The sequence below is a fragment of the Dermacentor silvarum genome, chromosome 1 (genome assembly GCF_013339745.2).
Source record: "Dermacentor silvarum isolate Dsil-2018 chromosome 1, BIME_Dsil_1.4, whole genome shotgun sequence".
In the NCBI taxonomy this organism is placed as follows: Eukaryota; Metazoa; Arthropoda; class Arachnida; order Ixodida; family Ixodidae; genus Dermacentor; species Dermacentor silvarum.
This window is the reverse complement of record NC_051154.1, coordinates 341840672-341860665: the sequence shown is the minus strand read 5'-3', so window position 1 is coordinate 341860665 and position 19994 is coordinate 341840672. Positions and strand designations below refer to the sequence as shown.

The 19994-nt window shown below is 42.9% G+C and overlaps 1 protein-coding gene across 1 annotated transcript in view; it reads left to right on the top strand.

Moving 5' to 3' along the window:
• Positions 1–19994, top strand: part of LOC119444229 (hemicentin-2-like) — a 111143-nt gene that overhangs the window by 20521 nt on the left and 70628 nt on the right. Inside the window, exons 8-10 of the mRNA XM_037708660.2 lie at positions 522–654; positions 2464–2636; positions 19464–19569. Of these exons, the coding sequence (XP_037564588.2) occupies positions 522–654; positions 2464–2636; positions 19464–19569 (412 nt within the window). The remainder of the gene's footprint in view (positions 1–521; positions 655–2463; positions 2637–19463; positions 19570–19994) is intronic.

Genomic DNA, 19994 nt, shown 5'->3' with positions numbered 1-19994 from the left:
TATAAATAAAGAGCTTTCACTCTCTCTCTCTCGATTGACTAAAGCGTCACTGCACACAGATTCAACGTGTGCGTTATATCGGCGTGAGTTCTTTTTTTTTTCTTGATTATTATCCAATCTGTCCTTGAGATTGTCGTGTCAGTTACGTGCACCTGCCATATAACCCTGTAATGAAAGCCGAATCGCCCTTCCAAGCAAAGACGTTTTTTTATCTTCCAAGAAAAAAAATCCTCTATATCAAATGATTGTAGTAGGTAAAAATTGAGGGTGGTTTCTTGTGCACCAATCTTTCTATATGCAAGCTCTCCACAAGGATTTATATTACGTACAATCTACTATTTTCCAAGCTTCATAATAAGCAAATCTTTCCTAAATATATGTACCTAACAGCTCTAAAGTCAACAGTGTACAAATGTCTTCCTTTTCTGCCTCAGTTTTTTTTTTGTTTTTATTCGAGCTCTGACTTTGGGCTAACTTTTTTGTGCGCAATGTTTTGTGTGCGCAATGTTATTGTTGCGCAGGATGTAGCCTTCGCGGAGAACGGCCAGATTCTGCAGATTCCGAACGCGACCCTCGCTCATTCGGGAAGGTACAGCTGCGTGGCCAGAAACGCAGCCGGCATGGCCGAAGAACAACTGATGCTCACGGTTCTCGGTGAGTTGACTAAATTTTCGATCCCCTTTCTTCTCCTCTGAGCACAACGGTTAGACGGCCTGCTTTTACTATAAATTATAGGTAACAAAATCAAATTTCAAAACAAACCGTAAAACTTGATGCTCAGAGGTGATGAGTTGCTCAAGATCAATGATAGCCGGTAATAAATCATTTGGTGTAGAGATAAATAAAAAATAAGTTTTCTAATGATGAAAATATTAGCAAAGTAACTCACTCCCTGCATTACTGAATTTATCAGTCTCCATGTTCGGCGTACACATCATTCTTTGTTGTACCCCGCTTTGGTTACGCTCCTGTCCTTATAGGTGCCCTGAAACACTTTTTGAACAGAATAAGGAAACATCGCCGATGTGTTAACGTGACTTCTTTGAACATGTGAGCCAAATAATGTTGAACTTCATGCAGCAGAGAATTTACAATCTCGTGTCAAGAGCATTGAGATATCGCTTGCTCTCGTTTTCGCAATGTCATCACGCAGCGTCATCGCAAGCAGCTGGACTCACAACTGCTGATGGCTAATTTCGTGATCGTAAGAACATTCTCAGTAATACAATTATTGTTCATTTTAGTTAAATAAATGAAAAATATATATGTGGGCATAAGACGAATAATTGTAACAGATGGTAGCAAACGTTCACGTTCCTTGAAAAGGTGGCCAAATCTGTAATGTTATTTAATTTAATGCTGCACATTATTCAGCTCTAGAAATACTGTTCGTGTGTTACAATCACAAAAATAGGTGTATATGAGTCAGGTCATACCAAGCAGATAGAAACATATTAGTTTATTCGTAAAAAAATTGTCTATATCAGAGAAGTCATTTACTGCACTAAGCGAAGAAGAATTCAGCAGGAGTTCTAAGCGCCAGTGAAGGCCACCTATAAGAGCTTCCACCATTGAGGTAGACAAATTTTATTTTAAAAGAAAGGCTCAGAGGTCGAACTTCCAAGAGAAGTGTGCAAGTCTGCAACCCTGCCATGTTCAGGTGATTCAGACAGGATGCTGACTGTGGAACGGAGGTAACGCACGTACATGTTTTCATCCCTTTGGACTCTGTAGTTACCGCCAAATTTAAATGCTCAAAGATTCGTGGCCTGTCCGTGCTGATTTCGTCAAAAATGTTATTGGTTACATGTATTTGGTTACTGAAAAAAGTAATTGAATTACAGCGAGCGTTATCGAGAAAACAAAGTAATTGGTAAATTACAGCAATAATAAAGAACGTATTTGATTACAAGTAATTAATTACATGTAATTCGTTACGTAAACATCTGACGTAGACAAAGCAAAATCAACAAAGATTCGAAACGAGTTTGCCCTTTAATGTCATATTTATAAATTTGTCTAAACGCTTGCATCCTCAATGGCAAGTTCATTCCTCTTCGTCTAATCATGCTTTTGCACGCCGTATGCGGCGAAAATAAAAAATGATGCTGTAAACCGATCTTCACACAACCTTTATAGAGAGCCCCAAATTATTTACGATTTGATTGAATGTTTAAGAAAGAAGTGTCGCAACAGTGCTCCTCAACAGAGAAGTGGAGAGGGCACATCTTCAATATTCCTTAGCATACTTTTTCATGTAGCGATCGTGCGTGGAGTACTTTTTTTCACGCGCGTCTGTGGTCTTGGTTATAAGTCTGGCCCCTCGGACGTACCATTTTCTGCGCCCCTGAGATGTGGACCGCTGTCAACGCCACACTCGGCGTATACAGCCTCTGTCGGGGGGAGATTCGGAAGAAGAAACGCACACAAAAGTTCTTGCACATGTTTGTCACACGATCGCAGCGCCACCACGCATCGCGAAGCTGCCTTCCCCCGCACCCGTGGTGCTCGGTCGGCCGGCTCGCCTCGAGTGCCGCGTGGAGCAGGGAAATCCCCGATCGACCGTCGAGTGGACCAAGGACGGTGAGCTGCTGGACGAGCGCCAGCCGCTGCTGCAGATCGCCGACGGCGGAGAGGTGCGCGCTAACCGCATTACGCAGGGATCGTCCCTATATACGAGTCATTCTATCACTGTTTTACCATTTCCGTTGCTCCTACGTTGCACATAGTGAAATAGGCGGTCGTCGTCGAGCTGTTGTTGCAATATTAAGTTTGCTCTGCGATTACTTTTGCAGTTGTGTCGGAGTGGGGGCTACACCCAAGCAGGGCGGCCAAAGATAATTTGCAAGTGTATCATGATATGGTACACGATACTCGGGCAACAGTATTTGAGATGCAGACACAAGGTACTACCGGAGTTGTTGTCCCGGTACGATACTTTCCAGTTGTATCTTAAGATGTACTTCGATACATTCGCAAATTTCTTAGTATAGATCTATATAATGTAGCAGCAAACGTATGAACAAGGGCTAAGTCCGTGCGCAATGTACAGCTTACTTAGCTTATTCATATGTCGCTGAATTCTCATCATGTAACGTAGTCCAATCAACTGCTGAGTACAATCAACCTCTGTATATGGCGTTCGTAGATTATGAAAAAGCATTTGATTCAGTAGAGATACCAGCAGTCACAGAGGCATTGCGTAATCAAGGAGTACACGAGACATACGTGAATATCTTGGCAAATATCTACAAGGATTGCACAGCCACACTGGCAGTCCACAAGAAAGGTAGAAAGATATATATCAAGAAAGGGGTCAGGCAAGGAGACACAATCTCTCCAATGCTATTCACTGCATGCTTAGAAGAAGTATTCAAGCTCTTAGACTGGGAAGGCTTAGAAGTGAGGATCAACGACGAATACCTCACCAACCTTCGATTTGCAGATGACATTGTCCTATTCAGGAACAATGGGGATGAATTACAGCTAATGATTGAGGACCTTAACCGAGAAAGTGTAAGAGTGGGCTTTAAGATAAATATATAAATATGCAGAAGACAAACATAATGTTCAATAGCCTGGCAAGAGAACAAGAATTCAGGATCGCCAGTCAGCCTCTAGAGTCTGTAAAGGAGTATGTTTATCTAGATCAATTACTCACAAGGGACCCCGATCATGAGAAAGAAATTTACAGAAGAATAAAATTGGGTTGGAGTGCATACCGCAGACATTGCCAAATCCTGAGCGGGAGCTTACCATTGTCGTTGAAAAAAAAATTTACAATCATTGCATTCTACCAGTGCTAACATATCGGGCAGAAACTTGGAGGTTAAGAAAGAAGCTCGAGAACATGTTAAGGAGCGCACAAAGAGCGATGGAACGAAAAATTAGGAGACGTTAGGAGACAGGAAGAGAGCGGTGTGGATCAGAGAACAAACGGGGATAGCTGATATTCTAGTTGACATTAGGAGAGAAAAATGGAGCTGCGCAGGCCATGTAATGCGTAGGATCGATAACCGGTGGACCATTAGAGTTACAGAATTGATACCAAGAGAAGGGAAGCGCAGTCGCAGACGGCAGAAAACTGGGTGGGATGATGAAGTTAGGAAATTTGTAGGCGCAAGTTGGAATCAACTAGCGCAAGACAGGGGTAATTGGAGATCACAGGAAGAAGGCTTCGTCCTGAAGTGGACATAAAATATGGGCTGATGATGATGATGAACGTAGTAAAAAATGATTTTGGGGCACTGTGAGCAACAATCACGTACACAGAATAGCCACCTTATGCACAAGCGTCCCCGAAGGAGCGCCATCCACGCTTTGGTTAATTCACAACAGTCAAACTTACATCCACAATATTTTTCAAATCGCTGATGTGTGAAAGCCACTAGACGCAAGGCAATCCCGTTCTTGCATTCCTCAGACTTCGTAACAAAGCACCACGCGAGAGAAACTTCGCTAACGATCGACATTATACCGGTATCAGGATTTGCGTGGAAGATACCGCATGCATTGGCGAACGGAGCACAGTACGGGGGCCACGAACAAGTTTCAGGGCAGCGACGCAACTAAAAACGAAAAAAAACCCATAGCCATTCCACTCCTGTTAAGGTGGTTGGTCAGCGAAGCTGTAGATATGTTGCGCCTGATGTTGGCCTAAAGACCAATCCCATGATATGAAACCATTACGCACATTGCTCTTCAGTGTGATATATTACACAAACCTACGTTGAATGCAGTTGCAAAACCTTTATTTTATTTATTACCTTGTGATGACTGCTATAACTGCTTTGTGGTCGCTATGATATAAACTGTTGTTTTCCGTTATAATTTGAGAAATGTTTTTGGCCAAAGTAAAATGGATGCAAGACCCGTTTGCGGTAGTTGGTTGACTCGGATCGTTGAAGTAACTGAGGCCAAATTTTTCCACGAAGTGGGAAAGTTTCCGGTTTTGCAATGTCTAGATAAATTCCCGGACAACGACCAGCGGCGAGGGATTGGCCGCAACGTACGCCTCGTCATCAATCACACGGCTTGACGGCTTTTTTATTCGTGCGTCTCGTATTGAAACGAAAGCTGTGCTGTATGTTCGCTTCACGCATTTGCCTTACTCAGGTATGAGCCATTGCTGCGGGCCCTGCATTGCCGCCGGGATCGGCCAACCTGGTTGGATTTTTTCTCGTACACACTAAGAAAAAAAAAGAGTATCCCTTACTCTTTTCGCGGAGTCTGGGTTCGCCACATATATGACACACTTTGGGGGAGACACCCGAACTCTCTTTTGCCAGAGAGTCCAAAGACTATCTGTAATGTATACAAGGCGGTTACTTAACTCCTCACGCAATAGTCATGCACACTCTTTTCTAGTAGTCTCCTGGACCCTTTCAAGAGGGTTGCAAGACTACCGCTGAGGGAGTCTGTTAACTCTTCTAGATGAGTCAGACGACTGAAGATAAAGGGTCACATGACTACTGTTGAGGGAGTCTGTTAACTATTCTAGATGAGTCAGACGAGTCAAGATAAAGGGTCACATGACTACTGCTGAAGGAGTCGGGTAACTATTCTTGACGAGTCTGACGACTCCATTAGTGTGTGTCGCGTTACACATGGTGCACGACTCTTGCAAATAGAGTAAACTAACTAATCCATTTAAGTCATTTGACTCTTGGCTGGCAGTGTCGAGCCGCTTTTCAAAATGAGTCAAAAAGTTTTGCTGACAGAGCAAAGTTACTATTGTGAAAAAACAACATAGAATAATAATGAATCCATAGCTAATCTGCTAAGAAGCATGTGGCAGGTTAGCAACAAAAACTGAATATTTCAAGACTTTGTTATTGTCTTCTGAAAGTGTCAAATGTATCAGTCATCAGAGAATCACCGTGTACACAAGACAGTTCTCTTTACTATTAAACTGGAATCAATGGCCAACCAAGCAAAACAGTTTTAAAGAAACACCCAATATGCACCTTGCAGCTGCATGTGTATGACATGCAATGTCACTCTGAGCCATAATGGCACCCCAAAATAGTATCTCACTCCAGAAAAAGTTCAATTCACCCCAACACAAGTCATTAAGTTATAATATGTCAATAGGTTCTTAAGCTAAACCTATTTCACTGTTCTCACATGCGTATTTTTATTTAGAACTTAATTTAACCTCCTATGCAAATAAAGTACACATAAATATAACGAAGGGCTACACTGGTGCAAAAAAGGAGAACCAGATAATGAAGTGCAATAAGAACAATATTCCAACTTAGATTACATAATCTATGCATTACAAATTGCAGACAGTAACTGGTTGGCAATCGATAATCCAATTTAACAGTAAAAACAGCTGTCTTACTGTATGGTACTCTTGTTGGCACTTTTCCCACACAACTCATGTATGTTTCTTAGCTTGAGTTGAAAATTGATCTGAAAAACACCATATTAAAAAGTTGTGCATCAATTTTATTCTTTCATACAATCTGCAACAGTGCATAAAAACTTAATAACTGACAATATTAGAGAAACCATACAGCAACATTTCAGCTAAACATTTTATTTACGTTGACATAAACACATTTTTTAAGACTATGTTTTTAAGACACCAACAATTTCACTGATTGCAATAAGCACTAATACAAGATTTGCCATAAAGCAAACACGCTGGTAGCTGCATTTTGTTACGACAAAGCTAGCGCATGAATGACGAGGACAAGGAAGGAAGCAGACCAGGTGTTAACTAAATTGTACCCAGCTACACACATGCAGCTGTAACAATACAATACACATGGTGCATGAAGAGCCAAAAGACACACACAGAAAGTAGAGACATGAGGAAGGCTCCTTCTACTCATCACAAGTCACCCTGTAAGAGCAGATTAGGTACCGGCTGTAATCTACCATCAGTAAATGCATGAAGTTACATCAGGTGCCACCCTTTGCATGTCACTCATATAAAGTTCTTGTGAGTTTTTCTTGTTCTGATTTTTAACTTAGCAAGCATGACTGAGTTTCGTAAAGCCTACCTATGGCTTGGCACATACAGAGAAAATGGGTTTCCATGAACACTGGAGGTCACAGAAGGTTGACTGAAACATAACACTAATTTTTAATTCTTTTGTCTGTGTAATTACCTAGTACAGTAGTCTTTTGTACAGTGAAAACATCCACACAATGCACAGTAGGCAGCCAAGTGTGAATATCTGTTTTTGATTTCTACCTTTCTCTGGTGTCCCCTTAATGTAACATTGGTGCAAAGGCTAGTCTACTCAACATAAGCGTTCCCACACAATAGGAGCAGCTGATAAGCCCCATTGATGGTGCGTGAAATAAAACATTTTCTGTGCTGAACTTTCCACTGCCGCTCCTATCTAGAGTGACTTTTTGCTTTGTTGTGTACTCTAGCAAATAGGCTACCCAGTTCATTTGATGCCAAAAGCAACTCTCACACTATAGGGGGATGTCACATTTTTTTGAATTGTATACAAACTTTTGAATATACGGCTTGGTATCTTTATCTTTTCGTCGACCTTTAACTTTAGCCACTTTGCTACTTTTTGCATGCGCAGACAGGCCATTACACCAATGCTAAGCTAAGAAAACACCAGAGCAAGGTAGAAAGAAAGAACAGATATTCATAATTTGGGTGCCCACTGTGCAATGGGTGAATATGTTTCAATGTACGACAGAACGACTTGCTAGATAAACATAACATCAAACATAAGAAAATTAAACGTGAAGCCTGCGATATTAGTAACTGGGAAAGTTATGTGTAAATTAACTTTCATGAATCGCAGTGATGAGGAAACAGTTTTTAGAATATGCGTCGAGGCAACCTACATCACTCATGCTCACAAAGGAAACAAAATAAAAACAAGCAAGATCACAAGAACTTCTCACTTGCAACATACAAATAAGACACCTCACATAACTGATTTATGTATTTACTTAGGATAAATTACATCTGGCAAATAATCTGCTCTTAAAAGGTGACACTCAACGAGTAAAAGCCTTGGGTGGCCATTACTTTTTATCTGTGGTGTTCAGCTCTTCTGAGCACATACACATTGTATGGTACAGCTGCTTGGATGTAGCAAGGCACAGTTGTGAGTAAACGCCAATACTATTATGGTCCTACACTACTATTGTTATAATTTTTAATAACAAATAGCCTATCTGGTCTATCAACAGTATTTTAAACAAGACATACTGACAGATTTCACTGTACATTGCTAAGGAGGCGAGTACATCATTTCAGATTTCAAAAAAAAACAGTTGTGGGGCAAAACAAATGTTGAAGACAAAAAAATCTACGAATGAATAGTATCTGTATAATTAAATACAATGTACTTGCTCTTTCTGCAATGAATTTCTCGATTACCAAGACTCACAGGCTGAAAAAATAACTGGCAAGTATTTACAAAACTGACAGAGATTACAAGTGCGTGATAATTGCCAATGTCTTCTTAAACAAGATCACAATAATTAAAGTAGAATAACTTCAGCAAATAAACAACTTCAGCAGAATGCTGACATTGCACTATTGAGGCTAGTCAGTGCTGAATGTATAGCTAGTTGGTAAGAGAACTCAGACTGGCAGCCCTGAAATATTTGTTACCATACTTGGTGGAGCATGCTTTGCTATTTCAGATATTACTTAGCCACAAAGCCTTTTGTAAGCCCTGTAGCACGATTCTGTGTGAAACAGAAATCTATTCTCTCATTGCTTTTGGGGATGTGTTTCTCAGAACCGGTGCTAGTCTACTTCTTACAAAGCAAAAATTCTTGAGTACTGCAATTCTAATGCCTGTCACTGCTATAAATTTTTGTTAGCAAAAATTGCCACGCTGTCTTGAAGCAGTTATGTTCAATAATTAGACGCAGTCACCACTGAAACACTCAGTACGAAACAAAGATATGGACTCAACATGTAAATGTCGAACAAAGTGATATTCTTATCTGCCTTTCAGGGAACTTTTTTCCCCTTGTTAGGGCACATTCACAAAATATTTAGTATTGTACTTCTGGAGAATGCAGGACAACTCAGTGCTTAACAGCAGCCCATGGGAAGACAACCCAGAGGCAAGTCCTCTTGTCTAAGCGACTCTGGGCTGTCTTTCCAGTTATGTTATAGGTGAATATAGCAAGGTACACGTTTTGTTTTTTAAATCTTGTGTTAAAGGGAGATGCTACTCTAAATGATTTTAATTTTTTTTGTACTAGAGGTTTGAAAATTAAGCCAATTAGAGTTCTTCAAGCCGATTTCGTATATGTTATTTTTGTTTAGCTGCTACATTTATTCAGTTATGTCTTAAACAATGGCACAATATGTAGCGATATTTGCGGGCACTTTCTTCTGTATTAAATTTGCATAAAAGCATTGTGCTGTAGCTAATTTAGCTCGTTGTAGGTGCAAAGTGCCGATATCTACCCAAATAACATGTAAACTTAGTGGGACTAGGCAAGTAAAGCTCAGTACACTTCAATTTTTTCACAGTCCCATGAGAATAACCTCGTGCACTTACAATTGTGCGATACTAACTAAATTTGGCATACATACTCTTCAAGATATGTACAATGCTAATATCTACTTGAAATTACAATGTAATGCATAGAATGGATCACCAGTGGACCATTAGAGTTACAGAATGGATACCAAGAGAAGGGAAGCGCAGTCGAGGACGGCCAAAAACTAGGTGGGGCGATGAAGTTAGAAAATTTGCAGGCGCAAGTTGGAATCAGCTAGCACAAGACAGGGGTAATTGGAGATCACATGGAGAGGCCTTCATCCTGCAGTGGACATAAATATAGGCTGATGACGATGAATTTTTTTGCATAGTTTCAGTAATTTTACATGCTGTTTGGGTAGATATCAGAACATTGCGGTCTACAATGAGCTGGATAAGATACAACACGATGATTCTTGTGAAACTGTTATATACAATAAAGCGCCCGCAGATACTTTGCCACTGTGTAGGACATAACTAAAAAAATATAGCGGCTACACAAAAACCACTGACATACCTAAAATCTAGCAAAACTCTATGCAACAAGTTTTTTTTTTCAAATCTCTCGCAGAAATAATTTTAACAATTTATTTCGAGGAGCATTTACCCTTAATATGTGGCTGCCAATGTATTCAGCCGAAGTGTCAGGCAATGCCTTCAGGCACACCGTAGGGAGTTTTAGAAATGCACACCAAAGCGTCTGCCTACAAAGCCCCATACCCTACTTGAATTCCTTTGTTCTTTCTTGCATTCTGTTCTATGCAACCATTCGGATCCCTTAACATTGAGTGTGCAAAACCTGAAACACCCCATTAATACATAGAATTTTTAGCCTGTAAAGGTATGGTGTGGAAATGAGTGCCATCAACTGTGTTGACAATAAACAAATATTTGTTCTCACATTAATGAAGCCAGTCATAAAATATATCACAAATTTCGAAATGAATGCAGAAAGAACCTTGCTAATTGTCAAATTGGTGCCATGAACAAGATACTTTCATATTTATGATTCTTAGTTTAATTCACTTCTCTCTAGTGCAGGGACTCTGGCCTAGAATCCTCAATGTAGTAGACTAACCCAGGCCTGGAAGGCAATAATTAAATCTGAAATAAAGGCATACATCCCGCTACCCCCTGTCGTTGCTCAGAAGAAGTGTGTATCTCATCAGAAGAAGTGTGTATCTATGGGCATATAGTCTGTACAATAATTTTTACATGAGCGTACATGTACCATTACTCTTGCATTCATAACATCTGAAAATTAGGAAATATATGTGTCATTCAAAGCACTGCTGTAAACCTTCATGTTCGAGAAATGCAATACTCATAAGGTTTAACACACCCAATGTCTGCATGAAACCTACAATACCGTTGGCATTCTTAAGTGTGGCAAGCCCATTTGCCACGCTGACGAATGCCAAGGGTATCATGGGTTTCATGCTTAAAACATCCCCCAGTGCCACTGGTATCATTGCAGTGAAAGGAAGTCACATCACTTATGGTGGGCAGCCAAGTTTCCATACTTTAATACTGTTTTCTTTTTCACCCCCCCCCCCGCTCCTATGTTCTTTCCTTTTTTTTCAAAAATAATAGGTGCTTGAAATAAGTGCCGTATGTTCCTCTTGAATTTATGTTGCCATAGAGCCCTAGTTAAGTAAAATGTTTTAACATTCTACAGCGCTGCAAATTAATAAATGAACAAAACATGACGTAAGTCAGCATTTTAGCCTTATGCATTACAAAAGTTAAGAACCTATCAATTACATACACAAGTACAAAAGAACTACGAGAAACTGGGCATAAATACAGATATAATAGGAGATGATGCTAACAATTCCAAGAGAAAGGAAATATTAAAAATTGGGTACCAAACACACATAAATTATAAGAGGAGTATTTGCTAGGAGTCTTAAGGAGCAAATAGAATGTCAAGCCCAGCGAACACTTCACGCCAATATTTGCTCATGGTTCGATAAGTGGTCACAGCTGGCGATGCTGTTTGGATAGATTGCAGCCGAGGTACAGCTGCGAAATAGGTGAAACATGTAGAGGGTCACCAAGTGTTGAATGCTGGAGCAAAACAGGTTGCCTTGATCCCTGGCATCATCTGACATCAACGCATGGAGTCTGGTTATGCGTCCTTTCCAAGAGGCCTGGCTCAAGTGTGTGGCACAGCTTGGGTAGAATTTCGCAGAAACCTGAGAAACAGAAACCCCCATCTATAAGCACCATATTATTCTTCACCATAGGACAAATCTGAAGCTTACCATCTATGATGGTAAGCTAATAATGAAAGCAGACACAGGTCACCAGACTGAAGGTAAATAAACGTGCAAAAAGTATAAATAAATTTGAGGAACTACTTATAGGATGGAATGCTTGTCATTTTGTCTTGCGTGTATCAATAATTGAACCTTAACGTAACGTCAAGGGTACGTTACTTGGCCCTCCACACTAGCGTAAGTTCTATGCGAGTCTAGTTCTAAGGCACCAAAAGGCATAGCCAAGATACCGGTTCCTTCAATATGAGACGAGAACAAATTTTTCTCAGGAGAATGAAGAGGACTTGCACCTAAAATTGTATCCCTTGAGCATTGGACATTGTCCAGTTTATTATGGGCCGTTGAAATGGCCAAAATGGCCCATATTTTATTTTCAGAGAAATGGCCTTCTAGCAAAAGCTGTCAACTAACTTGATCCAAGTGCTCAGGACATGTGCTGAGTACATAAAATGGTTTCAGAATTATATATCTCATGGAGAAGTGCACAAAGATGAGGATGAACTTACAGAAAACTCAGTTTTGGCATATATTTATCCGCAGGTTTAACAATGTGGCGGTCCTAGGAAAAATATGCCAAATACCAGATCTGAGAGCACATTGTAATACTTTCAAATTGGCAAAGCTTTACCAACATAGTTTTTGTGTTAAGCAAGAAAAAAATTGCATAAGTGGTCCCCACTAGCATCAAAATGTGCATTGTGGTTCGTCTAATCCACATTGCCTTTTGGTGGCTAAAACAAATTGCGTGGGCTTGAAAATTGCTGCACCAATAGTGGGGCGTCTAAACTACTTGCAAATTAATTCATTGCCAAGTGGCTACAAGCTGCTTCAGTCAAGATGACGGTGCTGGATTACATGTATTTACCTGCATCTTAGAGCACTGCACGGGCTCGGGCTTACCCGAAAGCCCGGGCCCGGCCCGGCCCGTGGGCCGGGCCGGCTAGAGGAGTTTTTGCACGGGCTCGGGCCGGGCTCGGGCACGGCGTGTGCTTTTTGACCCGGGCCCGGGCCGGGCTTTCTGTGAGTTATTCTCGGGCTTCTCAACTCTGAAAAACATGTATTTTTCGGTCTCGGGCCGGGTTCGGGCCGGTTTCGAGTCGGGCTCGGGCCGGGCTCGGGCTTAAGGTAAAGGGGTGGCGGGCCGGGCCGGGCGGGTAACGTAGATTATTTCCAGGCCCGGGCCGGGCCCGGGTCTCGCCATAAAAGTTTTGATCGGGCTCGGGCGGGCCACCCAATGTGAAAACGGGCCCGGGCCGGGCCCGGGCCGCAAAAATCGGCCCGTGCAGTGCTCTACTGCATCTTGCTGCTTGCCGTCGGCCTGCTTGGCATCATCACTAAGGCTGCCAACTCTCTAGTGGACGCAGTCGGGACAGGGTGGTGGCAGAAGGCAGGAGCCGCCAAGTTGCACCTGCAACAAATTTGCACAAATGTTTGAAGTTCTACCATGTCATAATTTACAAAAATGCAGCAGTTGTTTTTGTAACATGGTTACCAATACAAATAAATGTAAACAGTTAGGTCCTACAACACAACTAGAACCCCGACAAAAAGAAAGCAGCAGTTATGTATATGAAAATGCCAGCAAAGACAAAAAGAGTGCGCAAGCCGAATCTGTGCTCACGCCATGAAGTGATGTGCCTGTCAACTGCAAGCCGGCCATCTTAAAATGTCATTGTATATTTTTAACCTGCATTAATCCAAGTTGGTCTCTTGACATAAGTAAATTATCAAGCTACTTCAATTAACGATTTTCTATGGTCATTAATGCAATAAAGTGCAAGCTGCAAATGAAGCTGGCCAACCGGGTAGTGAAGAATAATATTGCGCTTCTCTAAATTTTATTCGTGTTTTTCAGCCTGTGTCTTGGCTCTAGCATTAGAATACAGAAAAACTTTCACATTCTTGACATTTCATCCTGCTAATTTTCATTCCATAATGCATAATACTTCAGCATGAGCAATAATGGTTCCTTTTAACGGTAATAGTGGTAGAACAAGGAATGTCGCTCGAGCCAACGCGTCAACAAGAGGACTTGTCTCCTACTCCTTCTCAAAACATTGGCTCCAGCAATGCTTCTTGTTCTATGGCTCTTCATCATTTGAAGTTTCCGTCTTCCTGTGTGTGTACATATGTCTTTTCAGTGTTTCGTTGATGCAATTGGACTAACATAGAATTGGTAAACGTACCTGACGAGAAATTTTCGCTTGTTGGTAGATAATGACAGAGTAACTGCGCAACATTGAGACATCGACAAAGGAGGCTTGTGTGTCTTGTCTCCTCTAGCCATGTCTCGCTCTTGAGCGATTACTCTATCTCTATGTAAACGTATTACCATTTGCACAATAATACTAAAATGAATAAGACAGGAATGAGGACAGAAAAATAACAACATATAGCATCATACTGCTAATGAGAAATTCCAAAGTGCCTGTGCGATTTCTCACCCATAACATGCTGGATAAGATGGCTACTTCCTGTGGCTGTTGCCGCTTCTTCAATACCTAAAATAAAATACATTTCAAAATTACAAAAATATGCACAAAACAGCAGTAGAGTAGGAGATAACACAGCATTCTTTCTACAAGAAGGTAAACTAATCTCTGATACATGACAGATGATTTTTAAAAAAATTAAGTTAGTAAATTTATACACCACACCTCATTATATTTTATTCAATGCTGTCAGAGTAAAATAATACCAAGAATTCCACTTTTACAATAAAATATCCTACAGCGATTAAGCCAACAACAGCTGTACTTGAAATTTTTACACATACATTACAATAGCCAAGACAGGTTTAACTTGGGTGGATTCATATGCAGCTCACTGGGAGGTAAAACTTTGCAATGAACTCATTTCTGCTTGCCAAATATACAAATACAAATGTACTAACATAAAAATACAAATGAAAGGACCCTTTTAACATAAAACACACGACACAAAATAGACAATCTAGTAATAATATTACAAATTCACCACAGAACACACCTCGCTTTTGAAACACTAGTAGGTTTCACTATATAAAGGTTGCAGCAAATTCATGCTTTTAAATAGTAACAGTGAAAATAAAGATTACTTGAGAAATAATACATTATACATCGGTTTAGGTTGTTAGCTAATGTGTTTCTGACCTGCAGCCAAAAAGACATCAAATTTATTTTGTTTCAACGCCTATACAGCATTGTAGTGAGTTTATTATTATCGGTAACCTCAAGCGCTAGCGAATGTTCAAGATACACAAGCTGTCTTCAACGTTTTCGACTTGTCTTCGGCAGCGAATGTCACATTGGTGCTACTATTTTTTTCTACACTTCAAGCTATGCAGTACTTGTTATTCTGCGGATTTTTCAATGCGACAGGCTGCTCATTACTACGATCGATAAAAACGGTGTTTCTCCTAGCAGTACAGCTTTGTTATAATATCCGATGCTCTCATGAAGCCTCCGGCTGCCACTATTATTTTCGCATGCATCCGCGCGCATGTCTGTAACTGCCAAGAGAAACGCCGCGCAAAATGTAACCAAACCGGAAGGGCCGAGCACGCGCCGTTTGTAAACTCGAACAAAAGCTGATATACTCACCTGAGACGTTAAGAGAAAAATGACACAGTCCCTCCATGCTGGCAGGCTTTCATATGCATCTGGCCGTCTCTGGGCGTTACTATCTGCACATCACAATGAAAGACAACGCAGTGCAGACCGCAACACTTCGGTTGCTTGCCATGGTCCGGGGTGCTGCACTTGTTCGATGTCGGCAAAGACGAAATCGGCGACACGCTGCTGCTGGCCGTCCTTGTCGTCGCAATCACGTAGCACGGAAAGAAGCTCCGACTGTAACTTGCGGTAACGTTCGGATGCAGTCACCCCATAACGCAGTGCTTTCAGAGCCATTCAACGACAGCGTGCTCGCACACGAGCTGCTCGCACATAATGCAACACAACTACAAAATGGCGACCGGCTTTTGATGGCTTCGGCTAGAGTCACTCTATTTCGGCTTTGGATCACTTTGGGGCCGCACAGCACATGAACTAGTTTCGGTTTTCCTTCCTCGCGTTGAAAAAAAATTGTTTTGCTCACTGATAATTTTGCTTCACGTAAATAATGTTCACGAATGAAAGAGCCATGAATTTAAACGACGTAGAACTATTCCCGTTTATTGGTGATAACGATTATATGGACACAACCGGTGAAATTTATCTGTTGGCGTTGCCGTGAGCTTACGTATGAAGTCCAAGTGCGATAACATGCTATCCCGCGCCGTTGACTGCGCGCGTGAGAGCAAGTGTTCGAGGGTGAGCCGCGATGGATAGTGGCTTGATGGGCGCGCAATGAAACGTGATAACACGCGCGAAAGCCGGGGCAAGGGAGGCGTTGGTTTAGCGCGCGTCTCCTCTTGCCGTTGCTCTGAAACCGGTATTGCGCCACACTCGCCCTGTTAAAGGTAATCTCCGATGAGTGCAAAAGCGGGGTGAGCCGAGGTAGCGTAAAGTTTCGGAGACGCGTTGAAGGAAAGAGGCAGCAGAAGCGTTCGGTCCCCTTTCTTTGCGCTCATCACGCCATCGCTGTGACAGCAAGCGTTCGCAATCAATTGAGTGAGATCTGTTTATGTTAGCACGTGCGCGTGTGACCTCATGCTTGCTAATGTAATTAGTAAACGAATTTTTACTGCAATTTACACAGCCGATGAAACTACGACCCTTGCTTCGTGCAGTTGCGTAATACATTGCTATAGCTCTCAAAGTTTCATCTTTCGGGGAAACTGCGACTTTTTGTTATTATATTTCTAAGGGGGCTCAAAAGCTGTGTAGTGTACGCTGATGTTTCTTTCTGGTCGCGGAACGCAACGAACCGCGGTAGCGCAGTGGCTGTGGCATTGTGCTTCTGAACTCGAGGTCACGGGCATGATTACAACCGCGGCGGCCGCATTCCAATGGGGGCAGAATGCAAAACCGCTCGTGCACCGTGAATTCCGGGCACGTTAAACAACCCGAGCTGCTGAAAATTAAACTGCAGTTTCCCATTACCGTGTATCTCATAATAAGATCTCGGTTTTGGCACATAAACCCTCAAAATAAAATTTTACGTCACAGAACTACATTTACAATCGGCACTGTTGAGTGCATCCACGGAACTTGTTAACTCGTTGATGTGCTCTGTTTAGTCGCCAATGTTTTTTTGAGATTTACTAATGGTCATAATCCAGTGTGACAAATCCTGGTATTCCTTAAAACAGAAAACCAGCTATCCTTTAAACATGCGAGCTGTCAACAGACATGGTCAAGGGAAATCCAATTTTCAGAACATGGGACGAGAACAAGTCGAGGTTTTGACGGAAGCCCGTCTGGTCGGGAGGCATCATGAAGAAGGGTAAAAAAGGACACCGACCACTGAAAGAATGCAAGACGTTTCAGATCCCCTGACGGGAGCCTTGTTCACAATCTGTTGTTCATATTGTGAACAAGGCTCCCGTCAGGGGAGCCGAAACGTCTTTTCTTGCATTCTTTCAATGGTCGGTGTCCTTTTTTTACCCTTCTTCATGGGACGAAAGAGTGAGACATTGCATTACAACCAGGGCATAAACCCTGAGGGTCTGCCTAAACCAGAAGCATGCATAAAGCCAGAAGAAATTATCTGGTATTTCTTTCCTGCATTAAAATATTTCGTCAATTGCTACACACAAAGAAGTCGCGATCTTTCACGACGACTCTTCGCAAGCCATTGGGAGTCAATTGACTCATGCACAAAGGTTGACTCTTATTTTGTGACTCTACTCACGCAAAAGGGGGTCTTAGCCCAGAAAAAGAGTCACGTTGCTGTGACTCACTTTTGACCCTTTTTTTTCTTAGAGTGTAGGACGCAAAATTTTTCCGAGATCCTAGCCATGCACCCGCAACACAATTTAGGCAGACGCAGGGCCCGGGCGGCCGCACTTCTCAGATCCGTCGCTGGCGATCCACGATTGGTAGCGTTCGTCGACGCCGCCCAATACGGTTAATCCCACCGATTCGTGGTGGCCGTGGTAGATCACAGGGGCAACCTCCTTAACGCCGCGTTGGTGCGGGGCTCGTCTCCGGCACTGGCGGAGCAGGTCGCGGTGGCCCTCGCCCTCCAGGACGGGAGCAGACCGCAGACATACGGATTCCCGGGTGGCGGTGAGGGCCTTCGACACGGGTTCGGTCTCGAGGGAGGCGGCCTCCCTGCTTTGCGGCAGGCGCGTCTCCCCCCTCGTCATCACTTGATTCCCGGCCCACATGAGGCCTCAGGTCTCCACCGTCGTTCCCAACGTCAACGAGCTGGCACGCGCCCGCGCGCGCGAACTCACCCACCGCACCGGGAAAACGCCGCTCGAGGGCGCGGACGCGGGGTTCCACAAGGACTCGCTCCACACGTTTAACGAGATTTCAAAGCACTATCAGCTCGACAGGAGGGTCTGTCCCCCGCCCCACGCCAAGCTCTCCAGGCCTCAGTCTTCCACTCTTCGCATTCTGCAGACCGGGTCCTATCCCAGTCTAGCCAGGTTCAGCAGGTAAGCGGACTCGTTCGAGCCCGATTGTCCGGATTGCGGCGATCCCTTCTGCACTTTAGAACACATGCTCTGGCGGTGTCCCTCGTTACGGGGCCACGATAATCTCACTGCGGAAGAAGAGTGGGTGGAGGCGCTCAAGAGCTCCGACCTCATCGCTCAGCTACGGGCCCTCCAGAGGGCCCGCGACGCGGCGGTCAGGCACGGCCTGCCCGTCCCAACGTGGGAGCAGCCCGCGGCGGCTCCTCCCCCGTAAGGGGGTCTCGGAGTCGCTCCTCAGGACCTAAAATAAAGTTCATTGCCTGCCTGCCTGCCTGCCTAGCCATAGACAGCTTCGCTGTAAAAATCGAGAAAACAAGATGTCGGCTGTGAGCAGATGTTCGCGCGCTTGTTTTTGTCGAGGCCACGCCGCGCCACCATGTGACTCTGCTCTACATGTGACTTCTCATCGCCTGCCCTCGCTGGAGGGCCCTGCGGAATAAGAAAAAAAATGTCGCTGCCTTTAATTTTGTTCAAGTGGTTTAGTGGTAGCAGTATCAGCTCGAAAAGCGGAGTTCAGCCAACATTTATAGTTTCGCACTGTGATATTGCGATAGCAGTATCTTGTAGCTTAAAATACACGATACATTCATGTATCAGAAATGCAGATACTAATACACGTCTTGCCAGACGTATCATGATACAGATACAAGATACCCAATGAGTATCTAAGATAGTTTAAAAGATACATGTATATTCGATACTGCCCAGCACTGCAAGCAAGCCGCCCACCTGACAAGCATCTGTGGATCTATGGTCCGCACCACAAATCCTTGTTAGATTTTATCGGACGTAACCAACTATTCATGCATATATAAACGCACCAAACGTTTCATTCCGCAGGGCAAACTTCCGATTAAAAACAAAGTGTGCGTTCAGAGGAGCGGGGTGAGTGGAGCGGGGAGGGGAGTGCAGCGGGTGTATGGGAGAGGGTGGGAGTGTTTTCAGAAGTGTATTTATATTGACTGTGGTGGTCAGTGCAGTACCGACATGGGTGATCGTACCTCGTTTAAGTTTCGGTGTAAGGCTATAAAATTGAGCACCTGTGACAACGGGGGGAGGATGCATGGTCTTCCATTTTTTTTTATAGTTGCGCCTTTTCTTTTCGCTCCGCAACCGTTGCAGGTGGTGCACGTTGTACGCGCCACGGAGGACACGGAAGGCGCTTATGCCTGCCGCGCCACGAACGCTGCCGGGTCTGACGAGCACACGCTCTTCCTCAGCGTGCTCGGTGAGCAGCGTCCATCCAACCGAACAACTCGCTACAGGATTGCTCCTAACGTGCTACCTTCAAATTATTTTCTAAACTTCGCCAAATAGAACATTTCAGTCTGTGTCTAGATGGTCAAATAATAGTTGTACGGCTTAAAAATATCGGTGCAACGAGACCATTTCATTACCTGAGTAATTTTAACGACGTTATCATAAAGGTTCAAAATATGGGTGGTTCTTAAGGTTCTCAATGAAATAGGACACATTTATTATTATTATTATTATTTTTATTATTATTATTATTAATATTATTATTATTATTATTATCTTTTTTTACGTTTCACTTTCAAGCAGAGCTTTCGAAACCATTTCCATGCTGCCGTAATGTTTCTATTAACGCACTATTGAATGAGCTTTCCTGTTCATCCGTGCAGTTAGTAACGG